The sequence below is a fragment of the Telopea speciosissima genome, chromosome 10 (genome assembly GCF_018873765.1).
Source record: "Telopea speciosissima isolate NSW1024214 ecotype Mountain lineage chromosome 10, Tspe_v1, whole genome shotgun sequence".
NCBI classification, from domain to species: Eukaryota; Viridiplantae; Streptophyta; class Magnoliopsida; order Proteales; family Proteaceae; genus Telopea; species Telopea speciosissima.
The window spans coordinates 35,979,652-36,007,146 of record NC_057925.1 but is presented as its reverse complement, the minus strand read 5'-3'; the positions used below and the strand labels follow the sequence as shown (position 1 = coordinate 36,007,146).

General features: G+C 40.1%; 1 protein-coding gene across 1 annotated transcript in view; it reads right to left on the bottom strand.

Annotated features, from left to right (window-relative positions):
- The window catches only part of LOC122643902 (guanylate kinase 2, chloroplastic/mitochondrial), a 67,626-nt gene that overhangs the window by 10,177 nt on the left and 29,954 nt on the right, over positions 1 to 27,495 (bottom strand). Inside the window, exons 3-4 of the mRNA XM_043837476.1 lie at positions 12,155 to 12,286; positions 10,528 to 10,719 (exon numbers count right to left, since the gene is read on the bottom strand). Of these exons, the coding sequence (XP_043693411.1) occupies positions 10,528 to 10,719; positions 12,155 to 12,286 (324 nt within the window). The remainder of the gene's footprint in view (positions 1 to 10,527; positions 10,720 to 12,154; positions 12,287 to 27,495) is intronic.

Sequence of the window (27,495 nt, the reverse complement as noted above, 5' to 3'; positions counted from 1 at the left end):
TTGGCAACATTCACCAGAAGGTTAGGGATGCTAAAGATTCGGTTACCAGGGCCGAAGCGACCAATGGCCATCATGCTAGCCCGGAGTCCATGGAGACCCTCGTAGAGACAGGAAAGTTTTACAGGGGGTGTCACTGCAGGAGGAAATTTTTTAGAAGCAAAATTCCAAAGTTACCTGGTTAAAAGAGGAGGATCGAAACACTAAATTTTTCCACTCTATGGTTACTATCAGAAGGAAGCAGAGTGGTATACACAAAATAAGGGTTGGGGATGGCTCTTGGATATCAGACCAAGAAGGGGTGCAGGCGGCGACGTTGACTCACTTTGCGGACATTTTCACTTCTCAAGGATGTTTGGTTGATGAGGAACTGCTTTCTCATATTCCACAAGTTGTGACAGAGGAAGATAATTTAACTCTTTTGGCTTCACCCTCTTTGGAGGAGGTGAGAGTGGCAGTTTTCTCCTTGTCAAGTGACAGTGCTCCAGGTCCTGAAGGTTTTTCAGGGTATTTTTTTCCGGCTTGCTGAGAGATTGTTGGTAATGACGTCTGGGCAGCAGTTAAAGATTTCTTTGAAGGGGGTTTTCTTCCAAGAAGTTTCACTTCTGCAAATCTGGTGCTTATTCCAAAAAAGGACAGCCCGGAGGTAATGTCTGCTTTTCGGCCCATTAGCCTCCGCAATTTTTCATATAAAATCATTGCCAAAATTGTTGTTTCTAGATTGGATGTGCTGCTCCCTTCTTTGGTAGTGGAAGAGCAGGGTGTTTTTGTCCAAGGCAGGTGTATACATGACAACATTTCCATTATTCAAGAGGTCGCCCAGGACTTGAACAGGAAGGCTCGAGGAGGAAATGTGATACTCAAGCTGGATTTGGCGAAGGCCTATGACCGCCTGGAGTGGAAGTTCCCCTACTTGGTTCTCTCTAAATTTGGTTTTGCTAATGCTTGGATTAATTTAATCAAGAAAACTATAGAGAATTGTTGGTTTTCTATAGTTATGGATGGCAGAGCCTTAGGTTTCTTTAAGTCCACCGGGGGTTTAAGACAAGGAGATCCCTTATCGCCTGCTCTGTTTATTTTAGCGGAAGAAGTTCTTAGCAGGGGGCTAAAAAATCTGTTCTCAAAGGGGCGAGCTTTGTATTTCCTGCTTCTAAGGGGGTGTCCCGGAATCTCTCATTGCTTGTATGCAGATGATACCATCATCCTTACCAGAGGTTTAAAGAGCTCTTTAAAACAAATTCTGAGCTTTATCAGCAGGTATGAAGGCTTTTCGGGGCAACTAGTGAATAAACAAAAAAGTTGTTTTGTTTTGGGTAATAAGGTTTCAGCGGCTAGGGCTTGCATGGTAGGAGTTGTTACAGGTTTTGTGAGGAAGGCGCAGCCAATAACTTATTTGGGGGCCCCGCTCCATGTTGGAAGGCTTAAAATTTGTTTCTTTGGCGATTTGGTAGGAAAAATAAGAAACAAGGTGGCAGGTTGGAAAGGAAAGCTTTTATCGTCTGGGGGACGTGTGACACTGTTAAAGCATGTTCTTACTGCTATTCCCATTCATGTGCTCACCACTTTGGAGCCACCCAAGGCTGTCCTTAAGAGGATATACGGCATTTTCGCTGACTTCCTATGGTGGAGTTCGGAGTTGGGAAAGCGCCGGCACTGGGTGAATTGGCAGAAGGACTTGTTGGAGGATTTCGGCCTCGCTCTAGAGGAAGGGGAGTTGAGGATTAGGCTGTTGGAGGATTTCGGCCTCGCTCTAAGGCTTAAAGGGCTACGGAGGATATTTTCTGACCACTCTCTATGGAGTACGTTCTTCGGGGCTAAGTTTTTTAAAAATATTCATGTGGCATTGGGCAGGGTCAAGTGGTTTAGGCTCAAAGTCTTGGAGAAATGCTCTAGCGCATAAGGATCTCTTGCTAGCTAAGTCAAGATGGTTAATTGGCTCTGGAGATATTTTTTCTGGTTAGATAACTGGGTGGGGGATGGCCCTTTGATTGACTATGTGGATAATGCACTTCTGGTCGATACAGATTTGCAAGTTAAGGATGCTGTAGATGAGGTTGGTGCTTAGAAGCAGGACTTGTTGGCCTAAATTGACTCTACAGGGGTAAGTCAAAGCATTTTATATGGTAATTTTCCTTTGTCAAATAAGGAAGATGTTTTGGTGTGGTCTATCTCTAGTGATGGTCGATTCACAGCTATATCAGCCTAGAATGAAGTGCGGTGTAGGTCGACTGAGGTTGCCTATGCTAGATGGATCTGGAATCAATCTCTGCCTACTAAGATAGCCTTGTTTTACTTGGCAGCTTCTTAATGGAAAAATTCCTAACTGATTATTGCTTGATTAGAGGAGGCACTGCAGCTAAGGTTTGGAGATTTTTTTCGAGTGTCTTTGATATTGAGGTGCTGCCATTACAGGATGTCAGAAGCCGTTTCTCTCTTTGGCATGACTCGGCGAATTGTAGCAGCCTAAGTGCCTAACAGGGCTTTTACCTTCACTAGTTGTTTGGGAGCTTTGGAAGGAAAGAAACAAGAGAAGACACGGGGAATGTAGGCGTACTGCAGGTTCTATTATTGACAATGTTAAAATATGGGTGAAAGGCCTTCCATACCCTCCCAAGATCAAACGCTCCACCTCCCCTAGGGAGGTCTTAATTATGTCGTGCTTTGGCTTATCGGCGCCTCCTGTCCGGCTGAAACGTCCTCTCCCGGTTTACTGGTGTCCGCCTTTCGTCTCATTGAAGCTTAATGTGGATGGTACTTGTAGAGGCAATCCAAGAGTTGGTGGGGTTGGAGGGATCATCAGGGATAAGGAGGGTGTTGTTATAGCAGTTTTCTCTAATTTCTATGGTGATTGCACAAACTCGATTGCTGAGCTGAGAGCTCTGAGAGATGGTTTGAAACTTTGCCACGATTTAGGGCTTAAGGAGTTTGTGGTTAATTCAGATTCTGCTTCCACCGTTAGAATGGTCAAGCTTAAGAAGTGTAACCTTTGGAGAGGGTGGTACTGGTTCCAGGAAGTCATGGACCTAATGTGTTCTACTCGGCCTCTGGTTTCTTTCGCTTATAGGGAAAATAACAAGGCGGCTGACTGGATGGCCAATCGTGCTTGTGATTCAGGTTCCTCCGTTATTTACCATGCTGGAAGCCAGCCACCAAGGGAGATGCAGCGTATTCTTCGGGAAGACAGTGCTGGCTTGCCAGTACTAAGAAAGTAGTGTTTAGGCTTGTCCCCTCTTCTTTGTTTGGGTTGGATCCTGAGTTGAGTTGAGAGGATTTGCTCCTTTGGGCTGGGGTAAGGTGGTATGTCCCCCCCCCCCCGGTTGTATTCTTTATTCATTTTTTTATATTAATAAAATTTCAGGGGCTGGCCCGGGTCCCACGTAATATTCGGGTGTTTTAAAAAAATGTAAGAATTTATCAAGAAATGTTGGAACATTGCTTGTACTGCTAAGAAACCAACACAGACTCCATTAAAAGAAACACAAAACCAACTCCAGATTCGATAACAATACCATTCTTCAACTTTCTAATCTAGTATTCAATGAAAGACAAAAAACAGAAAACAAAAAATTGCAGTGATTGTATATATCAGAGGTAATAGTTGTCAACAGAAAACTATAAAGCAAGACACATTGGCAGTGTTATGCATGTAAGCCAACTCAATTGGACCTGATGAGATTTAATTTCAAATCCTCAATGGGTCAAATGAGTCACATGGGTCATGGGCTAAGTATTTGTAGTATTACCATTGTAATGGGTCAGTTTTATGAGTCTAAATCAGTAGGGTCTAAGGCTCTCTCTGGTGTAGTTTAAATTTATGTTTATCTAATACATAAAAAAACATAAATAGAGGTGTTTGGTATGATTTATGACCCCTATTTTTCATTAATATAAATCAATAAACCAATAAATTCATGAAGAGGTGAGGAGGTGTTTATGATTTATTGGCATAAACTGTTTGCAATTGTTTAGCACTCGATGTTTAATGAACATGTGCTAAATTGGTTATTAAGTAGGGGTAATGGTAAAGACAACGATTTTTACAACAAAAGCCGTTCCCTTGCATCTCCCCACCCCTTGCAACTACAAATAATATAATATATTATGTATTATATAATATAAATATATATTAAATATTATGTAATTATAAAATATAATATATATAATTTAAAATATGAAAATATATATTATATATAATATATATTATATTATATAATATATGATATAAAAAGGAAGGATTTTGTTATATATAACATAGGAGAGAAAGTTCTCTGTCCAGGAGTGTAGCCTGCACCAGCACTCTCATGAGTCTATCTCTCTCCTCCCCATATGAAAAGACACATCTGTCCCCTTGTTTTGAGGAGGAGAGAGACAGACACACAGGAGTGCTGGCGTAGACCATACTCCCAGACAGAAAACTAATTCCCATAACATATAATATATAAAGGGAAAATGTTCTCTATTGGGGGGGAAAGGCCATGCCCAGACTTAGTGGGAGCAAAATGACCGCCCCGCCCCCCATGAAAGGTAGAAATTCAGCCCCCTGCGATGCCAGCATGCACACTCTCATTGGCTGCCGCATGCGCATGGCCCCTGCGCTCACTCACAGAGAACGGTCTCCCATATATATAAATATATATATATATATATATAGTATGAATAATATAATACATAATATATTATTCACGTAAGCACATCAAACCTATTTTTTATTATATAATCTATTATGTCTAGTAATAACCAAACGATTATTGTTTATAGCCAACAATCTATTATCATAATTGAATACTCATAAATAGTTCACAAATATTTTACCAAAAAAAAAAATAGTTCACAAATATAAATATAAACTATGCCAAAGAGAGCCTGACATACCAGATTAGGTGTTAGTTTTTGGATTTTATTACTTTCTATTTTCTGTTTTCTAAAAGATCTAGACTAGCTTGAGTCTATTTCTAATTTGAGTTGATTCTATTATTGTTTTCCTTTTTTTTATTTTTTCTTTTTCCTCCAGTATTCAACTTAATTCTCTTGCATTTCTCAAGATCCACCATTACAATGAGGAAGGGATGATACAGATAAACTTGAGATTCCAGCAATAAACTTTCTAACCCTAAAAATGGAGACTAACTAATAAAACTCTTAACAAAGTTCTAGAGAATCAAGGTGAAAAAAAATAAACTAGCTCCTAAACTCGTTGGAGTGATAACCAAGGCTCAAGATCTCGTCTCGCCATTTCGGGCAGGTCGAGATTTCCGAAATATCCGAAATTTACCGAAATTTCATCAAAATATGGTATTTTTTCTGCCATATTTCGACAGTCCATCTCGGTGGGTTTTTGGCCAAATTAAGGCCTGATACTTCATGTATACCCTTATTTAAGCTAAATAAACACATTTAAACCTTCATATTGCAAAAAAATGAACTCAAAGTGGTGTTTTGGGTTTGCACCCTTGATTGACAGTATACGATCGAACCCTGATGTATAAATAGTTAAATACACATTGTATAAGTACTAAAAGACATAATAACGAATTTAAACAAAGTAATGAAACAAAAATAAAGTCAAATGTAGCCTTTTAAACTTTAAACTCATAAAGTCATAAGTGCATAAGTTCATAACTCATAACTCATAAACTCCATAAAAGAAACTCCATAAAATCATACTCAATAGCATAGTTGTCACGGCAATCCAAGTAGGTGGAGGGGTGTCACGTCGATATATGGACATGTCGCCCGCCATGGCAATCATGTCGACCATGTTTTATTTTTATTTTCTCTATTTTTAATGTCATTTAGTATGCTATAATATATATCCTATAACATCAAAAATCAACATGAAAGTGTACTACTAATATACTATGGTTTAATTCATGAAAGTGTAATATCCATTAGATCATATTAGATGATTGCATGAGCGACAAATTATTTTAACCCCACATGAATAGAAAAATATCAACTAATTATTTTAACCCCACATAAACTGATCAATGCAGCTGTTGAGAATTGAGATAAGTCCTAAACCAGGATGGAAAACACAAAATCAAAGGACTGGTTTTTAGCAGATTAACATTAAGCTGAAGGGAAAAAATAACCGAAATTATGGAGTTGAATATGTGCTTGCTGCTGTTGTGTGTGTGTGAGTGATGGACTACTGGCTGTAATAAATCCCTCCCCCCCCCCCCCCTGTCTCTCGACTCTCTCCCTGTCTCTGTGTGTGTATGTGTGGCTGTGTGCAAGGTAAGAAGAAGAAAAAATTAAAAAAAAACACCTTCTCTGTGACTGTGCAAGCCTGCAACTGCAAGGCAAGAAGAAGAAAAAAAAAAAAACAGAGAGAACTACTAGCTGTAATAAATCCCTCCCCCCCCCCCCCTTCTGTCTCTCGACTCTCTCCCTGTCTCTGTGTGTGTATGTGTGGCTGTGTGCAAGGTAAGAAGAAGAAAAAAAAAACACCTTCTCTGTCTATGTGCAAGCCTGCAACTGCAAGGCAAGAAGAAAAAACAAAAAACCGAGAGGTCTATGATTGTGTGCAAGCCTGCAACTACAAGGCAAGAAGAAGAAAAAAAAAAAAAAAAAAACTGAGAGGTCTGCGACTGTGTGCAAGCCTGCAACTGCAAGGCAAGAAGAAGAAAAAAGAAAATAAAAAAATAGAGAGGTCTGTGACTGTGTGCAAGCCTGCAACTGCAAGGCAAGAAGAAGAAAAAAGAAAAAAAAAACTGAGGTCTGTGACTGTGTGCAAGCCTGCAACTGCAAGGCAAGAAGAAGAAGTTAAGAAGACGAAGAAGTGAGAAGAAGAAGAAGAACTGAAGGAGAGAGTTGCCGGAAGTGAAGAAGACGAAGAAGTGAGAAGAAGAACTGAAGAAGAACTAAAGAAGAAGGATCGAGTTGCTGGAGGACTAGGAGGAGATTGGAGAAGAAGAAGAAGAACCAAATAAATAAAAAATAAAAAATTACTTAACTGGAGGTTGCCGGAGGGGTTCGAACTTGCCGAGAGTTGCAGGAACTGAAGCTTCAGTTCTTCTTCTTCTTCTCACTTCTACGTCTTCTTCAATTCTTCTTCTTCTTCTTCTCACTTCTTCGTCTTCTTAACTCCTTCAGTCTTTGTGTCTTTGTCTCACGAACTCTCTCCTCTGTCTCGACCTTTCGCTTTGCGATTTCTAAAATCTCCCAAATTCCAATTCCAATTAGTAATAGTGTTTCAAAATTAGGGTATAGTACTATAGTGTACTGTTTAATGGTTTTAATTTTTTTATGTTAATGTGTCCAATACAAATCAAGGAAAAAGCATTTAAGCTCTTAAATGGTTTAAAAAAAAAAAAAAATTTAAAACCTAAGTTTTATACACTAATATCGACCGATATGCCATATATCGTGGTATGGCGTCCATGGCGACGCCATGGAGGCCATATCGGGCGATATTTGTACATCATCCATGTCGAAGCTCGATATGCTTGTTTCTCCAACGCCAGGACGCCATGGCGACGCCATGACAACTATGCTCAATAGTCAATACACAAAGTCACAACTCACAACTGTCATAAAACAAATTCTAGTAATAATTGATTTGCCTTCCTGGATCGACCCAACTCATGTTCCGCTGGAGTCGACGTCCATTGCTCTCTGCCTGAAGGACATGCATGGACCACAGTATAGTTTCGGAGAAGAAACGAGTGTAGTCATCCATAATTGTTATGTAAATCCCGAAATATCACGAAATTTCGCCGAAATTTGTACTTTTTTCATTTCGTATGGCCATTTCGTCTCGATAGTGTCAAGATTTCCGAAATATGCCGATATATCATGAAATCTTGAATCATATTGATAACCCTATCTTATGGGCTTATAAATAGGATCAGTACAATGTAAACCCAATAAAACATCAAGCCCAACACCTAAATCACTTATCAAAGGTCCAAAAACGAGGCTTAACTAAACCTAGACTTCTTTAACCCGCTTCCATCAAATCCAGGCCTTCTATGGAGAGGGATATATCTTGCTTAGGCCTCTTAATCCCAAATCTTATCTGTCTGCCACCATCGCAAAGATTTGGAATTTATAGGGTTGAACTGCAATGATTGCTGAATCCTTACCTCAATAAATAGGAAAAAGTGGTGGGAAAAGGGCATGGCTATTTAGGGTTTACAAAATGGTACTGCTATGGAGCTGGAAACAGTACCTGTGAACCATAAGCTTCGCAAAAACAAACAAGAATAAATGAGGTACTGTTTTAGGGTTGTGAACAGAAGCCGTGAATGGTAAGTTCTAAGAATAAAGGTAGAAGAAATTGTGGTAGAAAGGTAAATACAGAAGCAAACCCTACAACAGCAAGGGGAAAGCATTCCAACTGCAGTGAGGAACTCCTCAGGGCAGCCAACCCTAAAAGAATACCCAAAGGTTTATCTTCCGATACTCAAAAATCAACTTCCCTTTTCATTTGACATGTGAAGCTCTTTTTAGAGTTTTACAAATCTCGCAAGGTTAAGAAATTAAAATGAGAAAGGACATCTGCTAACTTAATCTTCCATAACTGAGAGAGACTCACGGTTATTAAGATATCTTAAAATAGTGAAAAGAAGGGAAATTTTCCTTTAGATGACCCCAATTTGGAAGAGCTTCCTAAATGGTCCACCATTTTGAGCCATGTTGATAGATGATTTGGCAATTCCCACTTGAATAGGGAGGACGGTCCAGATTAATCACCTGTTAAATTTCATAGCCTAATTCAAGCAAATACCGTCCTGTGTATTAGCCTGCGTCCCCATGTGTGTCTATGCACACTTATGGTACTCCGACCAACACTATGCACTCTCCCAAAGTCTTATATTTCAAAATTTTCCATGTGGGCAAATTCCTATTGGGCTGAAAGTTGTCATGTGAGAAGGGGATCTATGGGTCTACCTGCCCACAAAATTTTGTCCCATCTGATCTGCCACATGGCTGATTTTTAGGGCCATTTAGGGAAAGCTTCCTAAGTGGACCATGCTGGAAACCTTTACCCATAGGAGACACCCCTCATGAGAACTCACAAATTCACAATATTACAATGCTCCCAATGACCAGCGTGCAATCACAGTCTTCTGTAAGATTAAACAACTGAAATTTACTAGGACTCCTGTATGAACAAGGCTGATAAAATACTATAAGTCCATAACACCATACAAATAACGTCAACAAAACCCTCAGCTTCTCACAATACTATAGAGATGTACACTACCAAAGCCCTTTAGTCAAAACAAGTTCATCTTCCATCTTCAAATATCAAGTAAATTCAACTGATGAAAAGTCTATCAGCCTTAATGTACTTACAACCTTAGATCCAGAATGTTGCACAGGGTTGTGAGAAAGGAAGCCACTGTATTGTCACAATATAAACTCACAAAAGCCTGGGTACTGAGACCCATCTCCTTCAGAAGTATTGTTGACCAAAAATGTACACAAATACCATGAAATCTTGACCATGAAACATAGACTGCTTTTTACACCTTCAAGTAACTAGGTTATGGTACACTAAGTATGATACCCTATATTAGATTTGTGGTCAGTCACTGAACCTGCCAAACTGCATTTGTATGTTTCTCCACCTCATATGGCCATCCTTGCCAGATAGGAGACCTTTTGCATGTGGTAGCCTTCAAATATCTAATGACACTATATGTTACATCTAATGCCTAAATAGAACTCCTCTCGAGCATGCATGAACTGATTGATGACACTGGTTGGGAATGCTATTAATGTGCAGGCATCAGGTATGTGCCTTCTATCTTAAGCATACTTATGCCATGCCTAGCATCCAGGTGCAAACCTTTCCAGTGGGTGAATTCAGGCTCAAGTTACACCAGGAGTGCCTCAATGAAGTGGGAATGGTCTCTGCAGTAATCGTGAGTGGGTCCATGTGATTGAGGATGTGACACCCAATGTCACCGATAAACTTTCAGCTAAAATCAAGGGAAGTGACACAAAGTCAAATGGAAGAATTGATAAAACTGAAAAATGACATTTTGTTACAATTGAATCTAAGATTGATAAAACTTAATAATGACATTTCGTTAAAATTGAATCTGGTGGCACTATGGTGAGTTTTGGTCAATACAATAAATTTTTAATCCACTTACCCTACCTGTTCAGGGCTGTAACACCAATTATGGAGTCTTCTATCACATGAACCCAAGCAAGTGCAATGGGTGATGCATTATAAAGTTCATGCATGTGAAGATGAACAGAGACACCACATTTTTTTTGGGGGGGTGGGTGGGAGGGAAGGGATCAGCAAAAAGGGACATTTCATTAGAACAGAAAGAGAGAAGAGAACAGGTACCCAAAATCACATGAGACCAAGCAACAACAGAAAAATTCCTACACAAAGATACTCAACTACTTGTCTGCAAAACAACATAAGAGAAACATCTAATAACCCCCACCCTCCAATGCCACGTTACTTTATCCATAAATGTAATCATATCCTTTTAACTGATTGTGTTCTGTTGCTCAAAATTAAACTTAAAGAGCATAATAAGTACTGAAGAAGCCAAATACCTGTTGCTTTGGGATCCCTTTGTAATCTCCATACACCAGAGCATACTCTAATAGTTCATTCCTTTCGATCATTGAAAGGAACTCCTCCTTTGAAACAAAATAATAATCCTTTCCATCCACCTCACCTGGTCGTTTTGGTCGGCTTGTAGCTGTGACAACAAAATGAACACCCTCCCGAACTTCTTGTAATCTCTGTCATAAAATTAGAAATGCATCATTATTCGATATCTTGACCAAACTTACTCACCTTAAGCCATAGTGAACAGCTTAATGGTTCTAGAACATCAAAACCTCCAAGGCTCAAATTGACTAAAAGAGAAAATATAGAGTTCCCGAACCATAAATAGAATCCTCAAGAAAGCAACATCGGCCAACAACATGATTACTAGAAAAGGGAATACCATGATTAAGGACAAACTAACTAGAATATGAACATAAGAGAGATATCTTACCGAGGAGAGATGCTAATTAACCCACCACTGCTTGTACATGTGGGATCAAAAATTTTATTCCATTCTGGGAAAAACTATGGATCATCCAGGTGGGTGATTTTTCAAAATTCAAGCTACCATAACTAAACCTCCTTCTCCATCCCTTTCAAAATTCACCCCAAAACCAACGAGAACCCTAATTTACATAATCCTACTTTAGAACCCCAGTTCTTTGACCTAAAATATTTTCCACCAAAAAACCTATGGTTTCAGTAGCTTCATACATCTAAACCCTAGTATGCCAGACCCTAGCTTTTTCTTAGAAATCCAACATCAGAAACATGTTGAAAAAATTCATGGAAATTCATATCACATAATGAATCATGATCAAGATGCAAAGACTAACTGTGAGAGTCAAAACTTTCATATGAACCTACACCACACAAAGCTAGTAATCATAGATAGAATTCTAGATCAACAATTTATATTGTTGATGGAACCACATTTTTATTAATATAGGGCGTAATTAATTTTGACTATATGTCAACATTATAGGTACCAATAATTAGAACTACAAAATATATTTTAAAAATCATATCTTATGGATATGGTTTACACAATCAGGCTAGAATATAAGATCTTATAGTTTTATGATATAAGATATAAAAGACATACATATATAAAGAATTGAGAATAAAATAAAATTATCTATCAATCTAATGTTCTACACATAGTTTTCTCGTATGTGAGGTGCATGAGAAAAGCTTATCTATAGACAAAATGCTCCAAAGTAGTATTGCAGAATTTATGAAAAATATTAAATTGTAATTATCAAAGAAAAGCATAAAGGAGAATCTAGTAGTGTCATTATCAAACCATAAAAAGGCAATCTAGTAATTTAGATTCTCACTAAATTCACAAGAATCTTATCCTGCAAGACAACATCAGTTCCTACTATTTCTACAAACTAATTAGAGATTGTTGAGTATGAGAATATAAATTATGAGAATTCCAACACTGATGTTCACGAAAGTCGTCATTTCAAAGTTTCAGCAACTTCAATTGTCTGATAAATTCATTTATTAACGAGGTTCCAACATGTGGAACTGAATATCCTCAAGCAATCAGCATTCTATACCCACTAAATACAAATATGAGTGGTAAATATTGAAATGCTTAGAAACGAAATTAGATACCTTGATGACAGCATCTTTGCCAACACCACTAGGTCCACTGATAACAATAATTCGAGGATTTGGAGATGGTGATAAGGGTTCCGAACTGAAGGGTGAACCTAAAGCTGTTTCAAGCCCTCTTAGCAATTCAGCCTGCCAAGACAACTCAAATTACTTAAAGGAAGGATATTATGTATTCCAGAAGTCTAGTAATTAAAAACTAAGAATATTCAAATTTGTTTCGTTTGAGAGGTTCCTGAAATTGGGGTTAGCAGAGTCTTGAATTTATATCTACTAAAAAAGAGGGGGGGGGGGGGGAAAGAATAAAAAATTTCATGAATGATACCTCTCTTGATTCTAAGATTGCACAAGCTACTGTTCTACATATAGAAAATCATGATCCTATTGATATGGGTAAGAATGCAAAATGGGGGTGACAGAAAACTGCCACAGTTAATATTGAAGTGTTCTTTATGTCTCTCACACAAATTACAAAGGAATACCTTCCGAACCCATCCATATCAGTAAATACATCCAAGTTCTTATCTGGACCCAATGAAGATAAAAAATGGAGAATTCCAACTTATGTTCTTTACAGCAATCATTGACCAGATCATTCGAAACTGTGGATCATGGAGTCCAAAATCCAGCTCATCATAACCTCACCTGCTTCCATCCTAAATCAAAAATGTCATTTGCTCACACATCCAAAATTATGGATTCCAATAATAAAGGTACCAGTATACAGAATAGTATAATGCATTATATAACCTCTTGACCTCTTCCAATAATTAGTAGATCAGACCAAATGATGCATTTCAAAAACTAAAACTGGTCTTCTCACCCCAATCCAACAAGTCAAATCTTTTGACCCCTTACTCAACCCCGAAACAGATGGGCTGACACCCAACCCATTTGCACTCATTCCAAAGATTTCATTGTCCACCTTGATTAAACAGTTGGGGCTAGTTGGGAATTTCAACAACTTGTTGAACCATTTCACCACTGACCCAATAAGATAAAAAAGGTCAAGGGCTTGGCCAGTTTGGCTTAAAAGACAAAAAATTGAAATTATGAGATGCTTTACTTTCTGCTTGCGTATGTGATGACTATTTGGAGCAGTAACAACTTATTAGAAAAATAAGAGGAGCAAAGATCAAGAGGAGAACTACAGTCCTCTAGGTAAGCACAAGAACTCCAAACCTGATAACCACCAAATCCAGAAAGACCAGCAGTCTACCTGAATGGGATTTGGACGGTGAGCTTTGACATGCCGGAACTACGGTGAGCTCCTCCGCCTCCACCTCCCCTCCTTCGCCTCCTCCCTTTGGGGGTATGCAGTCATCCCCTAGAACCTCCCCCTCCCCTGCTCCATCTCCACCGCCACATCCATCCTCTTTGTCCCTTCCTCCGCCTCCACCCCCATCGCCACCTCCCTCCGGCTCAACTCCACCCTTACCTGTCCCTTCCTCAGACTGGAGTGCGTTGTTCAGGTCGTCTCCAAAAGCTTACAATGGCATTCCTCTGCATTTTATTGCCCCTTCCATTATGGGTTCTGCAAAAGTTGCATGTTGCCCTTCTGGTTTCCTCGAAGACGAAGCAAGGCTCTGGGAGAATTGTTTACTTGGAAGTTTCCTTGGCTTTAGACCTCCATTCCACACGGAGAAGCTCTCTCTCTCCAAGCAATGGGGTACTCAGGGGAATCTTGAGATTTCGCTCCTGATAATGGTTTCTTTTTCTTTAAGTTCTCTGATGAAATGGACAAGTCTCGTGTTCTTGAAGGTGGCCCCTAGCATGTGGGAAAGAAGCCATTATTCCTCCGACAATGGCACCGTCAGCTACAACTCCGGCGACTTGATATCTCTTTGCTCCCTCTCTGGGTTTCTCTTCTAGGCCTTCCCCTTCACTACTGGTATTCTAAAGGTCTCAGCACTGTGGGATCAGTCCTGGGTACCCCCTATTTTCTGATCTTTGAACCTCCAGGAACGATCGGTTAGCCTATGCTAGAATCTATATCGAGGTCTCTGTCGCTGGCCCTCTTCCTTCGTTCATCATGGTTCATGAAGGCGACGATTACTCCTTCAAGCAGGAGGTTCACTTTGACTGGAAACCTCCGCACTGCCTGGTCTGCAAATTGTTTGGGCATGATTCGAAGCTCTGCGCCTCTAAAGTTGCAAGCCCAACCTCTGATGGAAACCAAGAGACCCAGCTTTCTCCTTCTCGAGCTCCTCTCTCTGAGCTCTTCTCCCCTACGCGTGGTAGGACTCAAACCAGGTCCAAGCACCAAAATCTTCATCAGGAAAAACCTGCTGCCGTCGCTGCTACTTCTGGGTCCTTACCCGATGGTAACAACAGGTTCTCTATCATGTCCTCTGACGATGCGACAGATGCTAATGCCTGCCCCGAGGTGCTCTAGTTCCAGATCTCTGATCGCAGTCGATCTCACATGCCATCGATCCCTCGTGCCAGCTTCTTTGGTGATGGCTCTCCTGCTCCTAGGTCTGACTCTCCTATCGTGTCGGCCTCTCTTGATGCTATCCCCTCTGCGAGACCCTCTTCCTTATCGAGTGCTCCCTTCTCGGATGAATTTGCAAAAAGCTTGACGCCTCTTTCCCCTTTTGCGAGTAATCCATTGTCTCTCTCCTCCACCTATCCCCCACTGGCCCCCACTTCATCTCTAAAGCCTTCCCTTCTTGGCCCTGGACCCCTTTTAACCCATGTGGGTTCTTGGGTAACTTCCCCTCTAAATCTTACTACCCATCAAACCGCTTCTAACCCAAAATTTAAACACCCGATTCAGGCCACCTCCCCTTCTGGCCGTGACATCCCTCTCCTCCCTTTGGCTAATCCCTCCCCTGCTAGCTCTTACCAACGCCGGCACCGCAACTCCTCTCAACCCAGGTCGGTTCTTTCTCGGCTTTGTGAGCCTTCATTGCCTTTAGCCCCGCTGTCTAAATGAATCAAGGCATATTTTGGAACACTAGGGGCCTTAATTCCCCCTCAAAGCATGTTGTTGTTCGATCCAAGATTATGTTCATGCAAGCTTTTGCTGCCTTCTTGAAACTCATATCAAGGAGCCCAACTCTTCTAGAATCTCGGCCTCCATTGCTCCGGGCTGGTCTCTCCTCTCCAATTACCCTCACCATTCTAATGGCGGAATTTGGGTTTTATGGGACCCTTGTAAATACAATATCTCTCTCATCTCCTCTTCCTCTCAATTCCTGCATCTTAACTTTCTTGATATTCGTAGCCAATCAAGTTTCCTCCTCACTGTGGTCTTTGCCTCTAATTGCCCCTCTCAAAGGCTCTCTTTGGACTGATTTACGCTCCATTGCAAATCAGATTGGAAATGCTCCTTGGGGGCTTGGTGGAGATTTTAATGTTATAAGGTACAACCATGAAAAGCTGGGGGGAGATCATTTAGACATGGATGTTATAAACTCTTTCAATGAGTGCATTGAAGACATAGGGGTTAATGATCTAAGATGGACTGGTCCAACTTTCACCTAGAACAACACAAGAACTGGTAGCGCCCGCATCACTTGTAAGTTGGATAGAATTCTGGTTAATGAAGAATGGCTTTCGTCCCTCCCTTCATCTCTTGCCACCTCTGATACGCCGGGCATCTCTGACCACAGCCCTATCACCCTTACCATCCAACCTTGCATCTCCTTTGTTCCGAAGCCTTTCAAGTTTTTTAACATGTGGATATCTCACCCAACTTTTTTGCCTACTGTCCAAGAAGCTTGGGATAAGCCTGTAAATGCTTTCTCCTCTCCTCTTATTGCTTTTGCCAAGAAGCGTAGAAATGTCAAGGATGCCCTCAAAAGTTGGAACACGACCTCCTTTGGTAATATCTCCCAGCAGGTTTTGTTATGCAAAGACAAGCTCTCCTCTATCCAGTTGCAGCTCCAATTTCACATCCTTAATGTTGCCTTGGCTGAAGAAGAAAAGGAAGTTTCGATTGAGCTATCCTCGCTTCTCTCTCAAGAGGAATGCTTTCTCGAGCAAAAGTCCAAGATTAAATGGCTGGAATTAGGAGACTCAAATTCAGCTTACTTTCACCGATCTTTGAAAGCCAGGATAAATGCAAATTATATTCTCATGCTAAGGGCTCCTGATGGTTCTTCTATTACTAGAGTCAAAGATTTCAAAGACACGGCTGTGAAGCACTTTAAGGAAATTTTCAATGGTTCTTTGGATGATCCTGGCCCTTTTCCTAACAACCTGCTCAACAAATTCATCCCAAATGAGCTGCTCCCCCCTCTCTTAGGGCTATTCCTGATGAAGCTGAAATTGAGACTGCTATTCGATCTCTCAAAGTGGATGGTACCCCTGGCCCTGTGGTTTCAATATGGGGTTCTTTTTAGCCGCCTGGGACATTATAAAGCATGACCTTATCAAAGCTATTCGGAGCTTCTTCTACAATCCCTCTTGGATCAAAGGGGTCAACCACACTTTCCTTTGTCTTATCCCCATAAAAGAAGGTGCTTCGGTTATGACAGACTTCAGGCCCATTACTCTTTGCAATCTGATCTACAAGTTTATTGCCAAAATCCTTGCCATCAGACTTAAGAGTGTTGTGGACTTGCTTGTCAACAAAAACCAATCAACCTTCATCCCGGGCAGAAACATCTCTGACAATATTCTCCTTTGCAATGAGATTGTTAGAGGCTTTGCTAGAGCCAATCACTCCCCTGCTGCCCTTATGAAGATTGATATTCACAAGGCTTTTAACTCCCTTAGATGGGATTTTTTATCAATGTGATGACTAAGATGGGGTTTCCGCCAGCTTTTGTTCATTGGATTCATGCTTGCATCTCCACTACAAGACTTTTTGCTCTAGTAAATGGCAGTCCGGCAGGCTACTTCTCAACTTCTAAGGGAATCAGACAAGGGTGCCCTCTTTCTCCCTATTATTTCACTTTGGCTTTGGAAGTTCTTTCGAGGGATATTCAAATTTGCACGGATCAGAACCTCATTTCTCCCATCCCCAAGTGCAAAGCTCTCAAGCTCTCCCATTTAGCTTTTGTGGACGACCTAATGATCTTCTCCAAAGCTTCCTTCAGCTCCTTTGAAACCATCATGTCTTGTTTGCAGCACTTCCAATTAATCTCGGGTCTGTGCATAAACCCATCAAAGTCTCTTCTCATCCTTGTTGGGGTTTCTAATTTGGATAGAGCTGCTCTTATTGAGAAAGTGGGATTCACTGTTGGCCAGTTCCCTGTCAAATATTTGGGTCTTACTCTAATTCCTGGTGGGCTCTCTGCCCATCACTGCACTCATATGTTGGATCTCATCAGGAAGCGTCTTCAACTCTGGAAAGGAAAACTTCTCTCTTATGCGGGTCGCTTGGTTCTCATCAAATCTGTGTTGGAATCCTCTTGTATTTTCTGGTCTGGTATCTATGGGTTGCCTCACTCTACTATCAAGGCTATGGAATCCGTAATGGCATCTTTTCTTTGGAAGGGCTCGGACTCCTCCAGATTCCTTCACCCTATTAGTTGGGCTTCAGTCTGTCTCCCAAAAAAAGAGGGTGGCTTGGGTATTCGAAGAATCAAAGAGGTTAATTTAGCTGGCATTATCAAGCTGATTTGGAAGATCGTCTTTAAATAGAGAAGTATTTAGGTTGACTGGATCTACTCAAGGCACCTGCAACAAGATTCTTTCTGGACTGTTTCTCCGTCTTCTAATGCTTCTTGGGTCTGGCGCAAGATTTTAGCTACTCGCTCCCTAGTTCAAGGATCTATCTGCTCCCACATTGGGGATGGCACCTCTACTTCCCTTTGGCTGGATTATTGGCACCCCATGGGCATCCTTCTCCACCTTGTCAGCCCCAGAGCTATATACAGATCAGGCCTTTCTAGACAGTCGAAGGTTGCTACTATCCTTGGCATCAATGGTTGGACTCCGCAGCCTTCCTCCCATCAGTCGCTTTTCAGCATTTGGGCAGCTCTTCCTTCCATCATTAGAAGCCCATCTGGGAGAGGTGATTGTGTTTTTTGGGCGCATTCCTCTTCGGGTTCCTTTAGTGCTAAAGCTGCCTGGGATCACATCCGCTCCAAAAATCCTTTGGTCCCCTGGAGAAATATTCTATGGTTCAAGCATCACATTCCCCGGCACTACTTCACAGCCTGGAGAGCGCCCTCCAATTGTCTTCCAACGCAGTCCTTCCTCCGTCATCGTTAGATTGATGTCCCCCCTTCATGCTGCCTTTGTTGGAAGAATGTTGAAGATACTGACCATCTTTTCTTTGTGTGTCCTTTCTCTTTGGGTATCTGGAAGGGAGTCTTAGCTAAATGTTGGCCTAGAAGTCGAAGAATTCTTCCCTTCAGTAGAGAGTAGCTTTGGATTGACATGACTTTTGCTGGTTCTTCAATTTGTGATACTGTTGGAAAGTTAGCTTTTTGTGCGACCATCAACCACATCTGGATGGAGCGTAACCTAAGGAAATGGACCTCCAAATCGCGAACTCATCAGCAGATTTGGTGGGGTCTCTCTTCCACCTCCCTCCGATCCTCCTCTTGAGGATTTGGCTCTTCTTTTCTGTTCCTCTTTGCTCCCTAAGGGAGCTGCTGTATTTTTTCTCTCACTTTGGTAATGAATTTATTTATTCACCCAAAAAAACTCAAGAAAGCCTCTCAAACATCAAATCTGCAGAGTGGTGTCTGCACATAGGAATAAGAGATTAGGCCAGCAGACCATGGTTAAGGTCCTAGGCCAGAACCAGGCTCATAAAACCAGCCATGGTCCTGGTTCTGGTTCTGGTCCGTGACTGGACCAGCATCTAGACCAAGCTTCTGTAGCCAGCTTAGGCTTGTGCATGACTTGGTGGGCCCCATGAAGCCAGCTTGTGTTGGTTGGAGATTTGGAGCTGCAAGGATCTCTTAGTAGTTACTACTTATCTAGTTTCTAATTTCATGTAATAAGCTACTTAGTGATTAAGCTATACTACGCATTAGTTTCTATTTTTATTGCTTTCTATTTTCAATGTACTAGCAATGGATTCTCTCTAGAAGGTTTCCATTCTAAAGTTCCCTTGGCAGCCAAGTGGCATGGGAGAGTTTCGATTTTGTATTCGGGCCATTGGAAATTATAAAATAAAGAGAAAAGGGCAGCAAGCACATGATTTTGACTCTCTGATGATTTTATGCTCCATGTGAGTGTGTTCAACTGTGGTGATTCAGTTGCAGCCAAGCTGATGAAGCCCAACTGCAGAGTTTGGTGGTGAAGCTAAGCCATATCTTCTCTTTTCCTCCTTCTTCTTCGTCTTTCCCTTCTCTTCTTCTTCCTTTCCTGTTCTGCAGAAATTCCAGCAGTTAATCTCTCTCTACCATGGCCTCCATGGATGATTTCTAAACTTATTTTGTGTTTTAATAATCCTTTATTGCTGCTCTTATATTTTCTTCCATCTACTAATAATATACTGCTTGCGATAGGAGTTATTTCCATTATCTAAGTCTGAAGTTTTAGTCTCTGATTTCAGAATATCTAACCATCAGATTGGACTAAGTTTTGGATATGTTAATCCCTTTCCCTTATAATCCACTCAACCCAAACCTGGAAGTCATCAGACTGGTAAATTGGAAGTTATCCCAGTTCTCTTTACTTTTTGTTTTCTGATTTCTTCCTACTCTCTATTTCTGTTCATGTTTGTTTCTCCTAATCTAACCATCAATTTGTTTTGATACAACTATATACTCACCCCATTAGTACCTCTAGTATATATTTAATGTACTTCTAGATTGGAAAGGGTCAACTAGAAGCCAATAACCAGGATCTGCCATGAACAGGATAGTTCGAATAGGTCAAAATAGGTGTTTTTTGGTTAAATGAATCGTTCGTGTCAATATGATACATACCGATACGTATATATTTTTTAAAAAAATATAATGTCTCGATTGTATCAATATGTATCGACCGATACACATCTATACAATACAATATGGTCAATACGTATTGATACAACCAAGACATACTTTTTTAAATTTTTTATTATTTTTTTAACGTATTGATATGTATCGGTATGTATCAATATGTAGTACATATCGATATGTATCGGTCGATACATATCGATACGCACCTATACGTCTCGACACTTAAAGTAAACACATGGGTTTTTTTAAGTTTTGCCAGCAGAACACGATACAGAGAGCTCCAGGTGGAAAAAAGCCCTGTCCAGCCAAGGGAAAAACCCCCAAATCAAACCTTCAAACCCATTTTTTTAACCTAATTTTTTGAGGGTTTCAATTCCTTGGGCAAAAACGATTCTAAAGGAGGTGGAATCACAGCCTTTGCTGCATCCAACAACCCAGATTCGAAATCAAAAGGTGTTCTTGAAGGGAAAGGTAGGTTTTTTTAAAGAAAAAAAATTTGTTCAAATCTTTGATTTTAGTTCTTTTTTTTGCTATGATTCAAAGAGAATAGGTTAAACTAAGCTAATGATGCATTCTTTGTATACATTTGCATTTTTCTCCCAAAACCGAAAATTGCTTCTCAAATTGAATTTTTTTTTTATTTTTTCCAAAAATTTCAACCAATGCTTATGTGTATAATATATGTATAACATAATGTACAGATCTATCACTTTGCATCAAGATTATATTTTTACCCTATAATATGTAATTTTTTTATTTTTTTGCTATTTTTTGAAATTATAAAATACTCACAAAAATTAAAAAATTCATGATTTTTTCATCTTTACTTTTTCATTATAGTTTGATAAAATGTATCAATGGCTGAAATACAAGAGAAGACGTAGATTCATATTATTTGTATGCTAATGTATTCTTATGTCATATTTTTTACTTCTGAAAAATTAAATAATGTGAAACTAATTGTGGAATATATCAAAATGTTTAAAGTTTGCTTAATATACTTTGCTAAGTACATGCAATGCATGCAATGCATCATATAGACATGTACTTTACTTGTATAAATTATTGATGTGTGGATTTTAATATAGTTTAATACTTATATAGTTATCTACTTTTGTTTGGTGTTTAGGACGATGCCGCGACAACAAGATGTTGGGTGGTTTTATTGTACCAAGATAAACAACAACAGATTGTATACACAGTGCAATTTCTGTGACACTCAACATCTTGGAGGTGGGGTAACTCAGCAAAAAGAACACATGGCAGGAGGATATGGAAATGTTGTCAAGTGTACAAAGTGCCCTGTAGAGTTAAGCAGGGCAATGCAAAAACAATTTAGAGATTCAAAAAAAAAAAAAAAATTCCACCCAAGCACATGAAGATGAGGATGTATTGGTGGAAAATTTGATGGAAGATTTTGAAGGTTATGAAAGATCGGATATGGAAGCGGAGGAGGACCTAGAGTTGGCATGGGCGATGAGACAATCAAGACATGAAGCAAGAGAGGAACAATGGAGAGCTGAGCAATTGATAAGAAGTCAATCAGCTCGACCCCAACGTCAGGGCCCTGTAGATATTGGTGTTGGCTCCTCTTGTCGTCCATTTGTAGGTAAGGAGCCTGCTAGCCTTAGTAGAGCAACCCGTGTCAAGGGAATGTTTGACCGGTTTACTAAGAGTAGTAAAGGTAAGAGAAAGAAGAGCCCAGATATCAGAGACATGGATCCTAATGTCTACCGACCAAGGGATGCTGGCCAACAGAAGATTTAAAAAAGCTTTCAACCCAAAACACTTAGTAAAAGGATAGGCAGAGCAATCTCCAGATGGTTCCACAGTTCCATGATTCGACCACATAAGGCCAATGATCCCTACTTCAAGGCCATGGTAAAGGAGATTCAATGGTGTAGGAAAAATGTTAAACCACCCACACCTTATGAGATTGTTGGGCCTTACTTGGATGATATTGTCCAAGAGGTGCACGAGTATCTTGAGAGGTTCAAGGAGAAGTGGCCATTATATGGAATGACCATCATGTGTAATGGATGGAGAGGACCAACAAGATTATCCATCATTAATTTTCTTATCTATTGTGATGGAAAGACGATCTTCCACAAGTCAGTTAATGCATCTAGTGAAATCAAAGATTCCCATTACTTGTATAAGTTAACGGATGAAGTTGTGGAAGAGGTAGGAGAAGAAAATGTTATCCAGATAGTAACTGACAATGCAGCAAATTTCAAAAGGGTTAGTCAGTTGCTTATGTTGAAGAGGCAACATCTATTTTTGACACCATGTGCGGCTCATTGTATAGATTTGAAGTTCAAGGACATAGGTGAATTGCCAAAGGTCCAACAGTTGGTTAGTAATGCAAAGAAGATCACCAACTTTATTTATAACCATAGTTGGGTTTTGGCATTGATGAGGAGTCACACAAGAGGGGATTTAGTGAGGCCTGCAACCACAAGATTTGCAACAAATTATATTGCAATTGATAACCTCATTTCCCGAAAGGATTGACTGTTTAAGATGTTCACCTCTGCTGACTGGATGACTAACAGTTATACAAGGTCTAAAATTGGGAGCTATGTTCAAGACCTTGTCACCTCCTCGAAGTTTTAGGATCAGATGCGCTGACTTTATATGATTATGCACCCACTTTTTTGTTTCCTTCGAGAGGTTGATGGGGATAAAGAGCAGACTATAGATAAGATGATAGGGCTTATGCAAGTGGTTAAAAAGAAGATACATGATGATAACCCAACATCAAGCAAGAAGTATTTGAAGATTATAACCGATCGATGGGAAAAGATGCTGGTTCAAGATGTTCATTGGGCAGGTAATCTTATAACTCATCCTTATGTAGAAAACTTTGGTTTCATTTTAAACTCTTACTAAGTTACTATTTATTTATTAGTATTCTAGGTTTCTAACCATCAATTACAAACCATGTGCAGCACATTATTTGAATCCGAATATTCAATACAACAATGATGTAGGGTGTAGACCGGATCTATTGAGTGCCCTAAGGAATATTGTCAACAGATTGGAGCCAGATGTGGTCAAGGCCACACTTGCCATGGATGAGGTTAGTAATACATTAGTTGTGTAAAAGATTGAAACCAAGAATATGTCAAATAACAGTTTCAGTGGTGATTGGTGAACTAATATTTTAATTTTTAATACCTCTCTAGGTTAAGTATTTTCGGGAGACCACTTGTGGTTTTGCTGATAGAATGGCTATCCATGCTAGGGGCACACAACGTCCAGGTAAGTTAGGTTTACCTAATTTATTATGTCATTTAAAATTTGTTTCAAGGTTTTATCTTTTAATATTTCATTTATTATTGTGCAGCTGATTGGTGGCTCAATTATGGGGTACTAGTGCTCCACACATAACTCGAATTGCTATTCGAATGTTATCCCTGACTGCATCCTCTAGTGGCTGCGAACGTAGCTGGAGTACATTCGGGTTGATACACACCAAACCCTGCAATCGTCTCAGTTATTCAAAGTTGGAGAAGCTAGTACATGTCCATTACAACATGAAGCTAAAGCTTAAATATTTAGAGTTGGAAAGAGAAGGCAATGATGTAGATGTCAACCCAATCGACATCAACCACCTACTTGATGATGAAGATCCAGTTAGAGCATGGATAGCGGATACCGACAAGGTATTGGTGATGGATCAGTTAAGTGAGGATCGCTAGACAACCAAACCAAATCCAATGATAGAGAACATCATTCTACAGATGGATGATGATGAAACACAGGCACCATCAGAAGATCTTTATCCTAATGTTGAAGAGGATGATAGTAGCCCTGAAGAAGGTTTAATTAGGAGGACGAGGTCAGGTCATCCGTATGGAGGAACTCAACAAGATGTTGATGATGATGATGAAAGGCGACGATGATGATGATGGTAGTAGTGGTGGTGGTGGCCATGGTGGTAGTGGTGGTGGTCCTGGAGGTAGTGGTGGTGCTGGTGATGGTGGCCATGAGGCTTCACAACATTATGCTGGGATGCAGTTCACATGTGAGGCAGGATACACATGCTACCTAAGACACTCATCATGGTGGTCACCATCAGACTTACACTTGGAAGGGCAAGGGCAAGGCTAGCAAGCATTCCCATAAAGGCCACAATCCATATGATGATGTGCTTATGAGTGGCATGGAGTCGCTTAGCATTAGTTCTGATCATGTTGGTGCTTCATCAAGCCATGGGCGTTATACATCAAGTTCTTCTTCGGGCTATGGACATGGGGTTTCTGTAGGGTATGGAAGTTATGGATACGGAGAAGCACAACCACAACCTAGTACTTTCACGACATTAGCCACTCCAGAGCAGTACACACGATTCTACTATGAGTGAGAGAGTCACTACCATCAGTATTTCAACTGGGCTCAGTATTGTGCTTATGTTCGATCAGTACACAACATCATCCTAGTCACTCCTATTCTTGAAGACCCTTACAGACATGACTTCGATCCACCCCGACATTCTTCATGGCAATAGAGTGACTCTACCTGTAAGAAATCTCATCTTTTAATCTTTTATAACAATTTCAAAGTGCGACACTTGTCTGGTTATTGATTATTCACAATTCTTGGTGTATATGCACGAGATATGACATAAATTGCTTGTTTATATTGTTTTTTTGTGTCCAAAAGGGTATTTCCATGTGTATTTTGATCATTTTCATTGGTTTCTGCACCGATCAATACGTATCTCTGATACGATACGATATGATACGTCTCTTAAAATCGTCCGACCGATACGATACCCGATACCGATACTTTAAACCTTGATCGAGTCTGAGTGAAAATGGTTTTTTTTATGGAATGAATCGATGGTATCAGTATGTATCGGTATGTTTGGTATATATCCAGCCGTATCGGCCCATACGTATTGATACATATCGATATGTATTAAACTACCCACAGAACCCTTTATTGGATGTATCAATGGTATTGATATGTATCAGTCAATACATTGCAATACAATTCGAGATTAGTCCATTTTAAAAAATTCAAAAAAAAAAAAAAAAAAAAAAAACAAAAAAAGATGTATCGGTATGTATCGTACCGGTACTGACCGATACCGATACATATCGGCACCGACCGATACCGATACGTATCGGCCAATACTAGACATACTAATGCTTTAAACCATGGTTAGGGTTTAATAGGACCTAGGGTTTAATGGTAAGGTTATGCTAAGTTGATGTAGGGGAGCCTTCCAGTGAAGGTCTTCTTAAGTTTTAACAAATGTAGGCCTTTTAATTAGAATCGGCAGCAATGTTAGGGTTAGGGTTTCGGGTATTTGAAAAGAGAAAAAAGATGGATTTTTAGGGTTTATGATGGTCAAATGAGGGAGCAACTTGGATCGAGATTTCCCTAATATGAGAGGAGAATTCGATCTGGTGTGATTTGGATGGCTGATTAGGTCTGGGCAGAATTTAGGTATTGGGAAAATTGAAAATAAAAAGGGGGAATTTAAGGTTTGGGCTGTTAGAGGAATAGAAGAAGAATTGTTGGGGATGGGGATGATTCAAACTCACTGTGATTGCAGAATTTCCTTGGCAGCAGCTTGTTTGATTGTAGATCTTGAATAAAAATCAAAACTTGAATTGAACTTGAAAGTAGGGCATCAAAAGAATAAAGAGACCTTGAACGAACCACCCAGGTTTCACACCTCAAGGTGCCGATTGGATCAAATACCAATCCCACCAGCCTTGATCAAACACAAGATAAAAATATGTTCCCTAAGACTGTATTATACAAGATTGTCGTGCTCCCTGCCAGCAACTAAGAATATGCAGGAAGGCTCAACCACTTTGTATTCAATGATATCACTGAGGGGCTTGGTATCTGGAAATGTTCATGCTTTACCTGCATTCCGCATGGGAAATCAAAATAAACAGAGTACCCTCCCATTCCCAACCTCTTCCCCTCCTCCCCTTCCCCCACAAAAAAAAGCAGAAGTGAGAATAAATCCTGGCTGTGTTCCGTACTTGTTTCCCTGTTGCAAAGGACTTCAACAGATAAGTGCAGAGTCTAAAATGGAATCATTTCAAGAATGTTCATATTCATATCATGAAATCCTAAAATGAGCCTATATCTTTCCCTTTTCTGTTTGAATAGGTAAGCTAAATTTATTGATAAAGGGGGAAATCAAACAAACACAAAAGTACATGTGATGTAGATTCTGGCCAGAGGAAGAAGCAAAAGAACCATCAAACCAGGTCCTTTTTTGGGCAAGAACTAGACCAGCTCGAGCCAGCCCAGCATGGCTTATAGAAGCTGCCCACTCCACGATTTTGACAGATTCTCCTTTGACCAGTCAACTAAGAATGGTGCATTTTAGTTTCTATTTTATGACTGCAGCCTTTAGTAGTTACTATATTTATTAATTTCCAATTTTGTTCCTTGCATGTGGCTGAACTATAAAAACTAGTAGTTTCTAATTTTAGTTACTTTCTATTTTAGTTAGGATTTAATAGTTTCTATTTTCCTTACTTTCTATTTTAGATCAGTTTCAATTTTAGAAGTTTCTATTTTTATTGTAAGCTTGCCTAAGCAATTAATAGGCCTCTTATTGTAAGGAAGGAACACAATTTTGAGAATAGAATTTTCTTGCCAAGCTGCCATCGATTATGGGAAAACCTCCTTGTTTCAACAGCTGGGATAGCTATGGGTGAGAGACCCAGGCTGAGCGAGCCATTCCCTGGTGCAGACCTAAAAGGTTAGCATCCCAAGATCGAAACTGGTAGTGGATAGGGTCTGAACTGAAATGGGTTTGATTAGGCTAAGGTTGATTAGGATGGTTGACTGCTGGCTTTGATGGAGGTAAAGTAAAGGCCATGGCTAGCGGGTTATGTATAGGGTTTAAAGGCAGTAAAGGGGTGCAAATGGAAGAAGGGTGCAGGGACAGAATATAGGATATTTTGATAAACTTACTTGAATATCGGCTGCTGTAGTTGATGATGGAAGCTTGAGGTTGAAGATGATAAATAAGAAAAGATAAACATACAACTAGAGTCCCACTAGTGTGATAGTGTCCCACCTAGGCTGCTTGATAAACTCACAAGCAAGTTCTCATAAGAGAGAGTACAAAGTCTTTTGTTGAATAATTCTGGATTGGCTCTACAGCCTCCACGATTTTGGTATTTATAGGGGAGGAAGAGGTGAAACTACCTCTTGGATACATGCATAAGAATTAAAGAGACTTTTGGAATTCCAAGACAAATGGAATTCCAACACCTAGAAACCAAACCCCATTACATAGAAACTTCCCCCCCCCCCCCCATGCATCTAGAAACAATAAATAAGAACCTAGGAACTAGAAACAAAAAAACAATAAATTATCTAGGAAATTTGAAAAGACTTCTAGGAAGATGAAAAGTCTAAGAAATTCTGCAGATTTTGTGGGCCCATCTTGGCAGCTCCAAGGGTCCACGATTTGGGCTGGTTGGGTTCAAAGTGAGA